Source organism: Saccopteryx leptura, chromosome 2, assembly GCF_036850995.1.
Source record: "Saccopteryx leptura isolate mSacLep1 chromosome 2, mSacLep1_pri_phased_curated, whole genome shotgun sequence".
Taxonomy (NCBI): Eukaryota; Metazoa; Chordata; class Mammalia; order Chiroptera; family Emballonuridae; genus Saccopteryx; species Saccopteryx leptura.
The window spans coordinates 378,276,829-378,294,570 of NC_089504.1; the positions used below are offsets into that span (position 1 = coordinate 378,276,829).

General features: G+C 47.6%; 1 protein-coding gene across 9 annotated transcripts in view; it reads right to left on the reverse strand.

Annotated features, from left to right (window-relative positions):
* GRAMD1B (GRAM domain containing 1B) overlaps nucleotides 1-17,742 on the reverse strand; it is a 184,114-nt gene that overhangs the window by 47,932 nt on the left and 118,440 nt on the right. Inside the window, exon 1 of one of the 9 annotated variants that reach the window (XM_066365299.1) lies at nucleotides 14,900-14,922. The exons of 7 other annotated variants lie outside the window; for them this stretch is intronic. Coding sequence is in view for 1 of the 2 variants with exons in the window: in XM_066365301.1 (XP_066221398.1) it covers nucleotides 13,925-13,935 (11 nt within the window). In the remaining variant the exon portion in view is untranslated. Of the gene's footprint in view, nucleotides 1-13,924; nucleotides 14,171-14,899; nucleotides 14,923-17,742 lie in introns of those variants that run through there. One more of the 9 variants, XM_066365301.1, reaches the window with a different exon arrangement.

Here is a 17,742-nt window from a genome sequence, read left to right on the forward strand (position 1 = left end):
GGACTGAGGCTGTCAGGGCTCTGGGATTCTCTCTGGGAGCCTCAGCCGGGCCTCCCTTGAAGAAGGGGAGTGCAGGGAAGGGAACACTGTCATTTGCATGAAGATCCACCTGCAACCTCGGATGTCTCACTGGACCCATTTGCAATGAAAACCATGCCCCTTTCAGCAGAAACTTCCACCTGGGGATCCTCAGCAGAGAGAATGGGAAAGAAACCCAGAGCTCAAACCGGCAGGTGTGGGGAGAAGGGCAGCAGTGGGGAGAGACCAGTGTCCTAACTTCTGGGAGAAAAGTGATGGAGAGAAGGGGGAAGGAGGCCAGAGAAAGACAATGTGACCACAGGATGTATAAGGACACGGAGGCCCAGTGCTTTTGTTTTACCCCAAGACAGAATTTCAATATATTGATAGAAACGTACTTATGATTCTAACATTGACTGTGATTTAGAAAATGGGGCTCTTCAGATTCTCGCCCATTCCATAACATTCTTACCTCTGACTCTGAACTCATCCATTGCTACAAACCCTAATAAAGAAAATTATGATAAGTTCCTTTTCCTTGGTTGGGAAAGTGGAGCTTCAAGATCGTGGCAAGTAGATGTTTTCACACATCTTTGGGTCGGAGCTCCTGAATTGCAGACTCAAGGACTCACCTTTCTGGGAAACCTCCTTTCTCTGGGGCCAATGGCCACCCACAGCCAAGTGCTCCAAGTTTTGAACTGTCTTCTAAGATGACTTTGCTGGGAGAGCAGCCTGGAACTCCACCCCTAACCTCAATAGTCTGCTGAGAGAAGCACTGCCGTGTGGCTGACACCTTGCACATGACTACCTCAGACCCCACAACTTGGCTTCTGTTTTTTCCTTAGATAAGAGACATCTTCACACAGGGCGATTCCAGACTCAGGAACGATGAGGAGATCCCTTTATCCTTCCTCAAACCCTGAATCCCTACCGATCACTGCCTCTTAAGGAGGAATTCAAGCCAGGGGCAGGGAAGTCATTGTTGCCTAGAAGGAAAGTCACTCCAATGATCCAAAAACCACATGAATATGAAACACTCGATCAGAATGTCCACAACTCCCTCATCCCCTAGTGGCCCCATGTCAGCTGACCCTCCATGTCACCCAAGATACCTAAAATTCTTTTAACAGTCAATAAACAGCTTACAGTGTCATTTGTTCCTGTAGTCTCTGTGCTTATAAGGCTGTTAATCAGCTGTGTTGTTCTTAAAAAGTCTCTCCTCCTCTCCCTGGTGACACAAGTGTGTCTAAAAGTAAATCTGTTCAGTCAATGTTGATTTGAATCTCATTGCAGCAAAGGTCTGCACACCCGTGGCTTTAACCATCCCCAGTACGGCCACCTCTCCCAACTCTGTACCTCAAATTGTTAATATTAATACAATGGCAGAAAACTCACACATGTTTAGTAAGTCCCGGCCCAGTGTTAAGTATTTCTTAAGCATTATCTTATTTAATCTTCCCAACCAATCTAGGAAGCACTAATGAATATTATTAGTCTTATTTTTCAGTTAATAAAATTGAATCACTGACTGATTAAGTGATTCACCCTAAGCCGCACAGATGGGCAAGGTGGCAGGAGAGGGTTAGAAGCCCAGGCCTGACTACCGTCTGTTCTCAGAATCAAGCGTCCGAAAACGTTTGTTTGCTGGGGTGGACGGGTACCTAGGCGAATGGGAAAAAGAAGGAATCGACTTCCTGCCTCCAGTCTTCAATGTATTCTCTATGGACTGCTGTCAAAATAAACTTTCTAAAAAGTGAATTTGCCATTTTTGACCATCCTCTTCCACGGTTAAAGCCTTCTATGATTTCCGCCCAAGTATCTCCCCCACCCCCCTCGCGGTACTTCACCCCACTCTGATCCTTCACTGTACAAGACATTTTTGGAGATACACTTCTAACTCAGCAAGATCGCTACTAGATTTGCTAGATTCCTAAAACCCTTTTTAAAGGCACCCCATTACCCTACAGATATAGATGTGCTGCTGAGTAAATAAAACCCATTCCTATGGATCTCATAATCTACAAGATGGTCCTTTCAAAGAAACTCTAAGGTGTTTCATTAATCTGATCCTGCCACCATTATTAATAATAGTATTAATTAATAATAGTAATAATAGTATTACCTTACATTATATATCAAAACCTTGAGATTTTAAAGCTAAAAATGACCTCAGATTTGCTACAGAGAAAGAAGAAAGACTGGTATTGAAAGGGCCATCGGACTCAAGATTCATTTCTGGAGCTTAGAATTAGGACATACAACTTTGAACATCACTTACAAGAAACCGAGGAACGGAGGCTGAGTGCCTGGACAAGGCAACATGACTTCACATCTGGGTCTTCAAGTCTATAACCATTTCCTGAGCACCTGGCACAATGCCAGGCATTCGAGTTCATACTGGTGAGTAAGAAAGGACCCCCGTCCTTGGGACATTATAGTCGGGAAGAGCTAGACATCTGCTCCTCTCATTTCAATATAAGCAACAAGTGGTGTGATAGGAGCAAGTAAGGGAATCTTAGCCAGACTCGGATCAAGAAAGGCTTACTTAACGATATGGCATTTTAGACTCAAGCTAGGTTCTGAAAAATGTGTTGGAGTTAGCCAACTGTAAGGCATGATAGTAGGAGAGAAGAGAATGTTCCCGAAAAGAAACAAACAAAAAGTATGAACCCAAAGGTGAGAAGGCCTAAAATAGCATGAAATATACAGACCATTATGAGAAACTGTATTATTGAAGTATAACATGCTTGCCCTGATGTTTAAGAGATTCTTGTAACCTACTCTCCCTCAATAAGAAGTCCACCGAGACCCCCACTTTTAATACATTACAGGGAGGGAGTAAAGCAGAGATCATTCACTCACTTCTCATTTTTTTCCATTTTTTAAGATTTCCAGGCCCTGGTTGGTGGCTCACTAGATAGAGCGTTTGCCTGGTGTATGAATGTCCCAGGTTTGATTCCCAGTCAGGGCACACAGGAGAAGCAACCATCTCCTTTTTTCCCCCTCCATCTCCCCCTTCTCTCCCTCTTTACCTCCCGCAGCCAGTGGTTTGAACATGGCCCTGGGTACAGACACTTAAAATAGCTCAGTATTTGAGCATTGGCCCCAGATGGGGTTGCTGAGTGGATCCCAGTCAGGGCACATATGGGAGTCTGCCTCACTATCTCCCCTCCTCTCACCTAAAAAGAAAAAAAAAATTCCAACAAAAACTGTTTCTCTTCTCTCCTTGCTAAGCAATAGTGCTTCCTTAAAAGTGACTACAATACCTTATGCTACAATTTGATCTTTCTTCCTATAGTGACATCTGGCTGAAGTCCTTGAAAAACAGGGACATGCGGAATGAGGAAAAAGGCTCCCTGGGCCTTCTGCAGGGACTCTCTGAGACATTCCCCCACCCCCACCCCGACTCGAGACATGGGAGCCATCACACTACTTTGCTCCGTTCTTTTCCCATGCCTATGCTCTACGGACACAGGTCGACTTTGTCAGCAAGCCAGCTTCCTGGTCAGCCACCCACACATTGTTCAGAACCCTGAGCAGAGCAGAATAGTTAGATAATGTTCCAGAGTTCCTCATTCAAGTTAACTTTGTCTTCAAAGGAATCAATTCTCTCTGCCCCAGAGATCGCAAAATACGCACCTGTTGCTATACCCTGCACCTCCAGCTCCTGGGCTGCAGCAGCCCCGGTCCCTTGCTGACTCTCGCCACTGAGTGTTCACCGCCTTAGCTGGTTCCCAACCAGAACCCCCCTCCTCCCCCGTCCTGGACACTTCATGTTCATCTTGCTGTTTCACCGAAAGCCCAGCCCTGCAGTGAGCTGCATGATCAAATGCACAGCTGTAATAGTTCAGTGCCAAGTACTAGGAATTTTTTTTATAGACCACCTGATACAGTCCAAGGAACCCCAACCAAAGAGAAGGAGCATTTATAATAAAAAATGTAGAAAGCCAGTTTCAAATGGAACATTTGTTTGCTGAGGGGCCGCTTGAGCTCTACAGGGACAGGATTAATTGCCAGTCTGTGATATCAGCAGGCTCGGGTTTGTGGTCCAGCTCTGCCACTTGTTGTGTGACCTTGGCCTCTAAGCCTCATTTTTTTTTATTGGACAAAGAAGAGCTACCAATGCTTATCTCGTGAGGCTATTGTGTTAAATGAAACAACGTAGAAAATATTTAGTGCAGTGCTTGATTCATAAGGAGTGCTCAGTCAGTACTACTGAGGTACTATTATTACTATTATTATTATTATTATTACTACTACTACAAAGCCTTTAGCTCCTCTCTGTAAATGTGGAGTAAGTAGCCCTGCCCTCTTTCCTCCCAAGCATTACTCCCCGTAGTGCGGACCAGATACACCTGGGGTGATCACTTAAAGTGCAGAGTGCCAGCACTAGCCCCACTCAACTCACGGTCATTTCCTGAGGATGGTTTTACGAATGTGTGTTTTAAACAAGCACTCTAAAATTTGAGAGCCACAGTTCCCAATGACTAATCTTATAAATATCAAGGCTTTAGTGACTTATCTGTTCCAGATGACAGAAACCTGCAAACAACTCTCTGAGTAGCTACCTGGTGGGAGAAGTTGCTGGAACAGAAGAATATTGGTTGAGCTTGTCATACAAACTGCCCATCAACTCAGAGTTAATGAGGAACAGCTTGAATATGCGGTTCTCAAGGTAAGGCTGTGACTCAGTATGCGGTGGGATAATGTCACCTTCTTTTGGTGTAGAAGCCTGACAATTAACATTAGAACCCACTCCCACCGCCACATTACAAGCACCTCATCCCTCCTAGCTTTGGTAGCATCTAGTTAAAGCTGATTCTGATATCTAGTGGCCCTAATTCCTAACAGATATGCTATCCTGTTATCCAACTATGCACTTCCCATCCCCATGCCAGTTCCGAAGATTCATCCTTGATCCTCTTCCGTTCTTTATAATATCACTGCAAATACCCATGTGGACTAACCAAGCTCCACTTTGAATTTTCCCATAGCACATGTTCAGGTGTCTAAGACAGAAAAAGCACAGGTGCGTTTGTATAACATCTGCATAAAATTTACATGCTGCCTGCAAATGCCTCCATGAGGTCTGTACACCTAGACAGGTTCTAAATTCAGTTGGCCAGGACTCCCTTATGGTAGCTGTCGCTCAGTTCCTCTCTGCGTTTCTGCATTTCACTTAGCAGGGTATCTGTATCCTCGTGAAACCAGAGCACAGCAGATGGAAAGGACAGACCCAAGGAGAACTCTGTAGAGGGGGGCAATGGCTGGCCCAAATCTCAAATCCCAGCAGGGCGCCGAGTTTACCTCGGGCTCCCCCCACTCCTTCCTTAGAAAGCGAAATGCCAACTCACTAAATAAAAACATCTTCCCAACTTCTACTCTACTCCTTGTTACAACAACCTGGCTCCTGGTCTGAGGCCCCTCTACCCATGAAAATAATAAAACCACTGTATCAGGAACCCGAGAGCAGACAGGTGCAGAGCAAGCTGGAAGGGCTTGTGCTGTCCAATCCTCCCGCTGCTAGGGGTGGAGGTGCAGGTCCAGAGGGATGGCGGGACTGTCCAGCACGGGGTTACTGCACGGTGTCAGTCTCGGTGGCTCCCCACCACCAACTTTTAAGGATATTGGAAGGGGCGGGGTCTGAAAGGGTGGGAAATACACTATTCCCCCTAAGAAGAGCTCCCTGTGACGACATGACCAAGTCTGGAGCACAGGCTTTGTGCGCCTATCGCCTGGGATCTCAGCCTGGAGGCACCTCTGCCCTTGTGCCCAGTTCCTCTTCTTGGGAAGAGAGACACTATGCCTTCTGTGTCAAACTGTGACGACCTGGCTGAAGAAAAGGGCCACACGGCTTCCAGGAGAGATGCTTTCTGCAGTGGCTTCTGTATGTCAGCGGTGTAGAGCAGGGATTTCCAACCTTTCCCATCGCACAGCACATGTAAACTAATCACTAAAATTCCGCAGCTCACCTAAAAATATATTTTTGCCAATCTGACCAAAAAACAAAACAAAACAAAACCAGATATAATTTTGATTCATTCACACCAGACGGCTGTTGTTGTGTTGACTGTTGTCATTTTTTTTTTTTTTTTTTTGCCATCTAAGGGAAAAGAGGTCAGTGCCTCTGACTAAATAGTCAGGGATTGCGCGTTTTAAAAATTCTTGTGGCATGCAGGTTGAAAACCGCTGGCGTAGAGGTTTTCTTCCAAGCTTATGCTGAAGCGGCGTGGCAGCCTGGGCCCAGCATGCCACCCTGTGCGTGGCTGCAGCAGCACGCAGCCTTCCAGCACGGGCCTGGAGGGGGAGCCTTCCAGAAAGGCCTTTCTTCCCTGTCACACAATTCACAGCATGACAAGCGCGGAGCTTGACACAGAAAGGTCCTCCCTCAACCGCTACACGCGTGAGATCTCGGCAGAGGTGAGCAGGTGAGCATCTCGTACTCTCGGTTTAGGTAACAAGCTGAAACTCCCTGGGGGCCTGTGGGTGAAGTGTGCCAGGTGCTCAGGGACAGGTTCTGTCTGTCCTGAAACTGGGAACCAAGAAGGTGGAACTAGAACTCACTCTAGTCCAGGCCACTGTCAGAGAGGAGACAACCCACAGTGGAGGCGGCCAACTCCCCAGACTCGCTGACAAGCCACCTGGTCACCCAAACGCTGGCTCACAGGGTCCCCAGGGTGCTGGGCCCCGCCCTCTCTCAGCACTCGGTCCCTCCCTGGTCCCCTCTCTGTAAACACTGTGTAGATAATTAAGTGCACTTCCTACGACCAGTGAGCTGCCTTCCCTATCTTCTCCAAGTATCTACGGACGCCTGAAAGTTTAAAAAAAAATATTTTTTTAACCTTGCAAAGGGAATAAAAGGTGGCAGAGCCTACCTAGAACTTCTGTATCCAGCTGACTAGTTAATACCTAGGCACATTCTCGTTCGGGATCTACTTTCTACTTAAGCCTGGAACGGATTCCTTCTGGTGGGGGAAAGTTGCAGTGACTTTAATTGTTGATGGATTTACTGACCAATTAATGTAAGAATAAAGTCCACAGAACATCATGGGCCAAGCAGAGGAAAGCAGGATTTGAGTTATCCTTCTGTGCTCAGCCCAGAGAAGTGAGGGGTGGAGGGCCAGAGATTCGGCAACGGTTTCTACCTTTCTGACTTAAGCCAAAAAGAAGAGATCCCTCACAACAACGGCCGGAGCCTTCCTCGGTCCTACTCCTCTCTCCCCCCCCCCCCCCCCCACCCCCTGGCTTCCCTACAGCTTCTGTTCAGCCCTGAGTTTGGAATTCAGTCCAGGAACAGGCATGACAAACACTAGTTTTCATTTCCATGGAGACCAGGGCCTGCAATAGAACCAGGACTCCATGCCTGAAATGCCAAAACAGCCTGACCCACTTTTCCCACTTCCGACAAAAACAAAGTGAGTTTGGCTGGGTCCTGCCCGAGCTGAGGGAGAGCCAGAGCTCCTGTTATCTCTAGGGACATGTTGAAGAGGAACAAATTATGGTCACCTTTGAAAACCCGGATGACGCTGCAGAACCAGTGTCAGAGGTCAGACACGAATCGTTTACCCAAAGGGCTTACAGGCTGGACCAAAATCCATTCTGCATCCTTGCCCTGACCTTCTGAAGGGAGAGGTTCACAGCCTCTTTGAGATGTGCTTATTGACCAGCAACCCAACTGCTGGAATGCAGACGTGGGAACCGTTTCCTCTACTTCACCTGACCATTCTCCCTACTCTGTTCTGGCCTCTGAGTGCACCCCGGACACCGCTGCCCCCAGGATCTCTGCCCCTGCTGGTCCCTCTGTCTGGAACTCTTAGTCTAGAGTTTTGAATTCTGGTTCTTATTCAACTTTCAGATCAAAGCTCAAATGTCACCTTCCAGAGTAGCCTGTCTTGAAGAACTGGTCCACCTAAAGTGGCCTCCTTGTCCCGAGTCAATCACTATGTGTCATTCTCCAGCATACCTAGTACAATGACCGGCACCCCCCGGGATCACAAATATGGATTGTATGAATAAAGAAATCAGTTTTTTCAAAAGCTGTTCATTCCACTGTCTGTATATTTTGTTAGATATATTCTCTCTTAGGCCTATCCCAAATCTGCCTTTTATAACACCAGTCCACTGGTTCTTCATATGTCATAACTAAAATATGATATGACTTCCAAACTCTTTGCTGGCCTGGTCACTTTGTCTAAACCTCAGTGTATATGTCTTGAGTTGTTTTGTGCCTTTGAGGGAAGTCACTTTATCTTTCTGTGCACCTGTGCTCTTTGTTGAAAGATACCAACCTACCTTAGCAGGGTAAGGGGCAGAATCTTTTAAAAAATATAACCTAATTACACAGTGCATCCCATCCCCAAAGTAAAGGACTTCCTACAATTGTTCACGGAACAACAACAAAAAAGTTAGAAGCAGGAAGTGAATTCCCAGTTATGACACTGAATCTTATTTCTAAATTCTATCCTCTGTGCAGGACAAGGGATGAGAATACCGATCACCACCTTTCACATCTTCAGCTGGTCTTTACCTCCACAATGCTGGGAGGAAAAAAGAGTTAGTATGAAGCAGGCGGTATTGAAATTAAACATAAGACCTTACAGGTGTTATACAATTTCCTTTCTATGAGATTGGATGCAACAGGAGAAACACCTAACATTCGGATTTGGAGGCCCTGGAGGCTGATCTATCATACTTGTCTGTAGGTCAGAAGGGGTAGTGGCATGTCATCCAGCATCACACCTGCTGAGGAATTCCCTCTGCAAGGCTCTGACGACAGCCACCTGGCCACTGGTTCAGATTTCCAATGAGGAAGCAGTCACTAGGTGGCTGCATACATAGTACAGCTCTAAAAGGACCGTTAAGTGCCGCGGTCCTTACTCCTCCATGTCTGTGGCCCTTATCTCTCCATAATTCCCAGAGACCGTTATCCATCCAGCTCTCTGTCTGAGCTTCACTGTCTTTAGAAACTAAGCTAACCTTGCTGATTTGATGTCATTAAACATTTGCTGAGCACCTGTTATGTGCCTCTAACTTTGTGACGGTCATCTCCAGGGCTCCCTAGGGTAGCGACCATGCAGCAACCATCTCATGTTATTTGTCAATGCATGAAGATTAAATACACGATATTAAACATAATATTGGGCCCACAGTGGGAACTTAATGCTTTCCAACGTGGCTCACTATCAATCTCAGACAAATCTAAATACTACCTCACCCAAAATATTTCAGAAGCTTCAGCACTTACGAGAAGGGGACTTCGTGACAGCAGAAAGGTTAGCTAAGCTATACCAGAAAAGCCTTTTTCTTAAAAGAAATTTCCACTCCACTAGGAGGCCACAAACCACTGGAAACTGGTAGGGAGGAGTTCGCCTGAAGAGACTTTCAGCTTCTAAGTGTGCTCCTCAGGGGCCCCTCCTCCACCCTCAGAAAGACAAAAGTTGCCACTAAAAGTGAAAGGAACTTGCGCAGGACCCATCCATCCACTTAACAGCTGAAGAGCCATGCTCCGTGCCAGGTAATGTCCTAGGTGTTAGGAATATAGGCTCTACCTCTAAGGAACTCCCAAGCTGATACGAGAGACACACATGTAATTAACTAAACTAACACCATGCAGTAAGACCCATTTAGATTCCCTCAAAACATCTCCCCTCTGCACCAGTCAAGGCAGCCAGGCAATCCTGACTCAGCCCCTTCCCCTTGCATGGTCTAAGAGAGCAAACCACTACTCTCTGAGCTTCAACTTTTATTATGGGAGAAGAAGAGGTGTGAATGCTGCCTAACGCCTGAACAGACACCAGAGAAGGATGACAAAGAAGTACAAAGGATACACACTGTGAACTACTGAAAGCAGGAGTTTCTCACAGACAGCAGGACTCGGACCTAAATCAGGCAAAGGATCCATAAACAAAGGTCCAGGCAGTCGGGACCCCTAATTAATTCAGCATCACCAGCTCTCCCTCTGTCAGGGCTGCCCTATCTTGAGCACTAGAGCTTGCTTTCTAGCCAAGCAGTCGGACTAAGGGGTATAACTATCTTCAAGTTTTCTCACGGAGAGAATGATGATATTATATCATGGTATGTCCAAAAGCAATGGGGAGACAATTACATCTGCAGTCCACCTTTCCCAAGAGCCCAAGAGATAGCAAGTTTCACGGATACACTCAATGATCAGTTCTTGTGGAGAAATCTAGCCGATCTGGAATTCTCAGTTCAGGTACCCTGTCTGCTCCGTCATTCAGCCATGCTCTCTTCCTCCTCCTCCCTCCTTACCAAGTCAGCACACGGAGTACGCACGTAGGCAGTGTTGTTAGACCCTAGGACTATTCAAATACATACAGTTCTGTCCCTCAACCGTGGCTCATAGCCTTCCTTTTCTTGGACTGTACCTAATAAAATACAACTAGATTTGCCAGACAAAGGGGTGTGTAGGGTGTGGGAGGACAGGAGGCAAATAACCAACAGCCTTCAGTGCACCCTTCCCCTCTTATCACCCCGCTGGGTTCAAATCCAACACGCAGTTTTCTACTAGAGAGCAGACAGAAACAGGCTGAAGAACAACCATTATGTTAAAATCATAGACATTTTAGAAGACAAGAGGGCTGAAGGAGGTCAGTCGGCCAATCTGCCTGGCTGCAGGTGAATACCGAAATCACCCCAAAATGCTTTACCCTAATTTAAAATATCTTCAGGTCACAAAATTGCAGGGTTTCTCTTTGTGGTCCTCTTCACTGTCTCCTGCTACCAACAGGAAGCTCCTTCTGATCCAGACAAAAACCTGTTATAATGCACCTAACACCCTCTTCTTTTATCCCAGCATTCCCAGACTTCATTAGCTAAACCCCTCATCTATCCCTATCTTCCTGTCTGTAGGTGGAATGATTCGACTTCCTCAAACCTCTTTTCGGAAGTGAAAAATCATGTCTCCTACAACATCTCCACCACACCTTTGCTTAGATTGTGCCGCAAGCGACAGAGATGTAAATATGTGATGATGTAAACTCACTTCAGCACTGGACAACTCTTGTTACTCTAAATTTAAACTGTTTAAACTGTTTCCTGTGGCTTCCTACCAATCACCCACATTCTACCCCCCTGGCAGCCATAGAATAAATTCCATTCCTCTCCCAGGTGCAACTTGACTTGACTCTCCTGCTCCCTCCGTCTCTTCTCCTCCGACTCGCTGGCTCCTCCAGACATTCCTCAGAGAGCATGGCTTTGGGAAGCTCAGCCATTGGGTTCATGCTCCTCTGAACAAATCCTGGTTCATCTTAATCCCCCTTAGACTGGGTAGCCCAGACATGGCAGGAATACTGCAGAGAAGCGTCCTGATGAGCCCACAACAGGGCGGAACCATCATCCCAGGAGCCTTGGAGGTCAGAGTGCAAACGTGTACTTCCAGAGTCATCTTCTGAATCGGGGAATGTGGAATGAGCCCCTGTTCCCTTAGGAGTCTCTGGCTACAGCCTGCAGGCTGAGGCGAGTGCATGCATGTGTAAGGTATGTATGGCTGTCCCCACAAAGAACAGTGTCCCCCGCCCCTGTCCTTTCCTCCAACCGGACAAACACTAAACCCAGGTTCCGGTAGTTAAACCCAGGTTCTGGTAGCTAAGCCCAGGTTCTGGTAGGATGCTGATGAATCCACCGGCTCCCACCCCAAACTCACATCATGCTATCATTCGAATGTTTATATCAAGATCTGCAGGCCAGATACAAAACCACAGCCTTTAGAGAGTCTTTTATCTGGAAATGTCAAGTCCTTAGTAAATGTTTTCACTCTTCTAGTCCAAACATTTGTTTCTTGGGCCCTTATCGCCAGACTTACAGATAAGCTGAGGTTTTTGTGACTGGACAAGAGCGACACCTTGAGGCTCTGAGGTCATCAGGAAAGCTAAATATAGCCCTGTGTGGTCTGTGACCAGGAACGGGAGGGTGTGTGTGTGCAAACACGTGGGCAGGGAAGGCTGTCTGCACCCTCATACCTTCCTTAGGAGGTCTCAGGTGATCAGCAGGACTTTCTAATCAGCACTAACTCGGGGCTAGCAGCAAACGACCACCCACAGGCCAATCCAGCCCACCACCAGCTTCTGTACCACTCATAAGCTAGCTACAAATGGTTTTCACATTTGTAAATGTTGGGGTGGGGGACAACAACAAAGAATATCCTTGTGACGTGAACATTACATGAAATGGAAATCTCAGAGTCTATCAATAAAGTTTTATTGGGAACACAGCCATGCTCATGAATTCATATATTGTCTGTGGCTACTTCCACTGTACCAGGCAAAACTGAGTTGTTCCAACAGAGGCAGCATGGTTCACAGAGCCTAAGATATTTGCTTTCCGGCCCTTTACAAAAACAGTTGGCCGGCCCCTAGTCTAAAAAGGTAAGATGTTGAAAATGTCTTTTCTATGAGCCTGCTTCTTTTCTGTCAAGCTGGGGAGGAGGCTGTCTTGTGTCCCACAGACAAGCATGCTCTTCATAACTCCACAAGTGAGGGAAGGGGCTGCAGGCTTGCTCCTGCCTGCCCAGGAAAGGTGAAGGGGGCAGGAGTGTTTGTAGGGAGGATGACAGAAGCTCCCACTCCTCATTCTCTCCCAGTGGGGTACTGCTCTCCGTGGCCTTGACCATGACCCTCTCTAGCCGTGAGCAGCTCCCCAAAACATCACTTTCTCCTTCCCTTCTTCCAAGGCCAGCTTTTCCCACCCTGGTCTTGAACTCGTCTAACCTGTGCAGCGCTATCCAAGGCAGAGGAGAAAACATGCACAAACTTAGCTGCTCAAAGTTAGCTAGGGAGACAGGAGAAGAGGGAGGAAGCAGAGGAGCCGGGCCCTCCAAGGAAACTGTGTCAGAGAGGGTGAGAGGCAAAGATCCCTTCCCCTAGGCCTGTCTGGGGCTTGGCTGAGTCCCCAGAGAGACAGCCAGCTCCAAGTCCTCCCCACCCCTCCACTTGCCTAAATCAAGCAAATAACTAACAATGCAAGGAGGTGTGGGGGCGTAAGGCCCAGCCACCGACTATCTGTTTTCTGAAAACACATGGCAAATCCCCGAGCCAAATGCCAGCTAAGCCCGAGAATAAACAAACCCTTTATTTCCCAGAGAGGGGAGCTATCAAGTTCCCCTTTCATCTCCTCCTTCCTTCCTTCCGGGAGCATCCCAAGGTTCTCTCCCTGCGGGAGAAGCAGTAACTGTCGGTTCCTGAGAGGGTGGCCTGCCTTATAACCCTGCAGTTTGCCTCCCCTCTCTTGCCAACCACTGCTCTCTGGTCATATCTCTCTTGGCAGGGCCACCTCCCCCCCTCCCGGGAGCGAAGGGGGTGGGTGGAGACCAGGAGCACATGGCAGGTCCACACCTTCCCCAGGAGCTCCGGCCAGCTCTCCGTGACGCACCGCTAATTCAATCCTCGCCCTCCGAGTCAGGGCATCCTGAATGAAGCTTGCTGCTCAAGAAGACCCCATGAGCGTCCACCGGGTCCCTCTCTCCACCTGACTGGGCCCCACCTCTCGGAGCTCCAGGGCACAGCTCAAGCCCTGGGAGGACTGTGTAGCCGAGGAGGCAGGGAAGAGAGAAAAAAGATGGGGAGAGGGAAAAGCAGGTGGCCTCTCTGCAGCATGATGTCATACTGCTGCTCCCAGATCCCCCAACACAGAACAGAAGCAAACAACATGGACTCCACATTTGCTCTGCCCGGGAAGGTTTGTGTTCTTGGCTGCCCTGAGCAGCCTGCACCAGCTGGGAAAAGCACAAAGCCAGATAGCCAGACAGGTCCTCGCTACAGCCCCCAGGGCCCTGGCCCGACCCCTGGGCATGGCCGCCCCTTCACAAAAAACCCCAAGGAAACAAAGACACACACACACACACACACACATACACACACACACACCAGCGTCAGCACGAGGTAGCACTAACCTGGAAGCCATTAGGAACGGTAGTAGAGTGCAGTGCAGAGGACCTCATTCATTCATGCATTGGGCAGTGGGGAAGGGGGCGGGGAGTGGGGGCCCTGAGGACGCTGGAGGGCACTCACCTCCATGACCACCCCACAGCCCAGTTTCTAACGGGGAAGGGAGTGGGGGCAGGGCTCTCATAAGCGGGGGGCGCTTCCTTTCTCTGCTGTTTCACAGGGCTCTGGAATGGTAAGCATGGCTCCCCTGTATTTTCTCCCCCCCCACCACCCTCTGCAGCTATTTGGTGTGGTCATGCAGGCTTGCAGAAGTCCCTCACTCCCTCACTCCCTCACCCTTGCTCCCTTTCTTTCTTTCTCTCTCTCTCTCTCTCTTTCTCTCTCTCTCTTTTTCTCCCCCTCTGACTCGCTCACAGACAGCTGTTCGCCAGGCTCTGCACGCACGCGCACGGACACACTCAGACACACGCGAGCACACGCGCGCGCACACGCACCCAGCCGCCTGCCGCTTTACATAATGCAACTCCGGTGCTGTCAGCCCGCCAGCTCTCAATTATTCATAGCAGCTCAGAGGACAGCGCCGCTGGGGCTGCAGCCGTTACTTCCTCTCCATCTCTGAGTCCAAGACACCCACAATGATGCTCCGGAGAGATTCTGCTCCCTCTGCTGCCACCAATTACTGCCCTGGTCACCTATTAGGTCGCCCTTTATCAAGGAGGTGACACTAAATCAAAACACAGGCGCCCAGCCCAAAATAGAGCCTTGCTTCTTTCAAAGGCTGACAGCTGCTCTCCCTGCCTGAGCTCTGGGAACAGAGGAAGAGAAGAACGCAGCGGGAGTCCATAACCTGCCAAAGAAAACCGTGGGGGCTCTTCCTGGAGCCCCTCCCCGACTTTCAAGGCAGCAGACCATGGCACCTGCTTCTTGAGCAGATCAGACTCTTGCAGACAAGAAAAATAACACTCAAGTACGGCACTTACATTCCTGACAAAGCAGGGTCATCTGATTTTTCAAACTCTAAGCTGCTCTTCTTAAACTTCTTTCTTCTCCTGTACATTCAATGCAATGCAGTACTGGTGCTGAAGCAGCCCCCAGAAGAATGCTGTCAGACAAGAGGGATTCCATCCAACGAGGACATTAATGAATATTTTGAAAGTCACGTGCGGCTTACACATCACTCCCACTCCCGTTTGATTTCCTCCACAATCCTCCACAGGCGTGCACACCCGGGACATACTGCAGACCACCTCAACAAAGCAAGTCATAATCTTTTCACTGGCGGAGGGCCTTACCTTCAGGTTGTAAAACAATGCAGCATCTGTGAAGTGCAATCAGGTGAAAGAATGAAGGGAGGCCTATAAACAGGCCTCATTATGACCACATCTAATAGAAGGATGCTACATCCCAGAAAGGTAGGAGGTCCTATGGCCAGAATAATGGAGCTGGGAATCTAGATCGTCTCACTCTAAATCCCATGATAATTAACTACCTAATACCCCCATGTGTTTTATATTGTGAGTCTTTGATGAACTATCATCATCTTTTTTTATTATTATTATTTTTATTAGAGAGAGAGGAGAGGGAGGAAAGAGATAGAGAGAACAGGGGGAGGAGCTGGAAGCATCAACTCCCATATGTGCCTTGACCAGGCAAGCCCAGGATTTCAAACTGGCAACCTCAGCATTCCAGGTCAATGCTTTATCCACTGCGCCACCACAGATCAGGCCCTCATCGTCTTTTGCCAGGAGTAGTAAGAGACCTAAATCTAGACCAACACACACACAACCAACTACAAAAACAACAATGGTAGTTAGCTCATTGTCTGTCAATCTTTAATCACTCAAGGATCCCATTAAACCACCTGTTCCGATGTAGTAAGTCTAGGGAAGAAGGGCCAAAGAGTTGACCATTTTAAACAAACTCCAGGTGATGCCCACATTGCTGTTCCACGGGCCACACTCCAAGTAGCCAAGGATTGGTTTATGCATTCTTACTCTTTGAATGTTCTTAAGGGGCAAATACATGTTTGTCTGTCTGTTGCTGCTGCACAGGACAGCATGCTGAGGGTGAAGAATAATTACCGTCCACTGGTGTCACCTGTGTCCTGCTCACCAGACTTATGCTAGGAGGTAATACTACTTGGGCATCTGTTGGGAAAACATCTCATTCTGGGATTACCCACAGGCTCATAGTGACAGGTCCTTATGGGATTGTTCTGTCTGCAGTCTACTGATAGAACAGCAGCCTCAGCGTATGTCTGAAGCACATAGGTCTGTGCTGTCTGGTACCCACCTTACTTACCTAGAATAATTTCAGCTACAAGGAACGGTGTACTGGTAATGGCCTGGGACACAAGCACTGCCCTAATTCTACCCACCCCTCTTCTCTGGCCTCTCCTAAATGCCTTCTTGCTTTGGACCACCCTCCTGCCTCCTGCTGTTACTCCACAGAAAGACCTGACCTTTGGAGTTAGGTCTGAATTCAAAGCTAAGCTTTGCTGCTTGCTGGCTGTGACCCTGAGTAAGTCATCCACCTATCCCCAACTCAAACATAGTTTCTTCATCTGGAAAAGCCAATAACATGTATTTCCTCCCTAATACTGTTGAAAAAAAATGATGGAATTTTTAAATGGCAAGAAAAAGCACCCAAGAAAAGTTGGCAACCTTCCCTCAACCCTATCCTTGTAAAGTACAGCACACAATTTAGAACTTAATCATAGATTCTGTTGCTTGTTCTGTGGGTTTTATCTCCCCTAAGAAGACTGTAGGCTATTTCTTTCATGTCCTTCCAGCACGTAGGAGCACTGGGTACAGCAGATATCTGTGCCGACTGCCCTGTCCTCCATTAACATAATCAGCCAAGGGGTTGGTGAAGCTGGCCAGCCAGCGCCTCGGTCCTGGCTTTCCCACTCATGCACTGTGTGACTTTGGACAAATCATACAAACGTTTCTGAGGCTTTGCTTCTTCTGCTATAAAATGCCACACGGGTCAAAAATAATAGCTTTTTTTCCCCCATTGTGGCACTTTCGTTGTTCGTTGATTCCTTTCTTTCTTTCCCTTTTTTTTTTTTTTTTTTTGTGACATAGAGAGGGACAGACAGGGACAGACAGACAGACAGGAAAGGAGAGATGAGAAACATCAATTCTTTGTTGCGACTCCTTAGTTGTTCATTGATTGGTTTCTCATATGTGTCTTGACTGGGAGACTACAGTAGACTGATCAACCCCTTGCTCGAGTCAGCGACCTTGGGCTCAAGCTGGTGAGCCTTGCTCAAACCAGATGAGCCTGAACTTAAGCTGGCGACCTCGGGGTCTTGAACCTGGGTCCTCCACATTCCAGTCCGACACTATCCACTGCGCCACCGTCTGGTCAGTCAACAATAGCTATTTTTGAAAACCATAAAGATATCATCTAGTGGTGAGACAGGTATTCACAAGCCTTCAAGTGCATCTAGAACTGAAAAAGAATCATAGTTCCTTAAATTGCATGAGGTGTGTGCACGTCATTCTGCGGTCACTCAAATGTTCTTTGCCATCTCCTCCCAAACTGGACCTTATTAAATAATGACAAGGTTACAGAGAAACCCAATCAGAGAATCTGGACTATGTCTACTATGTTATAAAATATAAGCCTTTTTTATTTTCCTGACCAAAAGCTCCTCACTTGAGCTACATAAAACTGATAATAAATAAGAGTGTTTTCTATGTACAATGTAATTTGCCAACTCTCAAACATGAATGATCTCATTTAATCCCACCAGCGAGGTTATGAAACAGGTAATCACCCTCATTTTTCTGATGAGGAAAAGTAAGAGGTAGAGTAT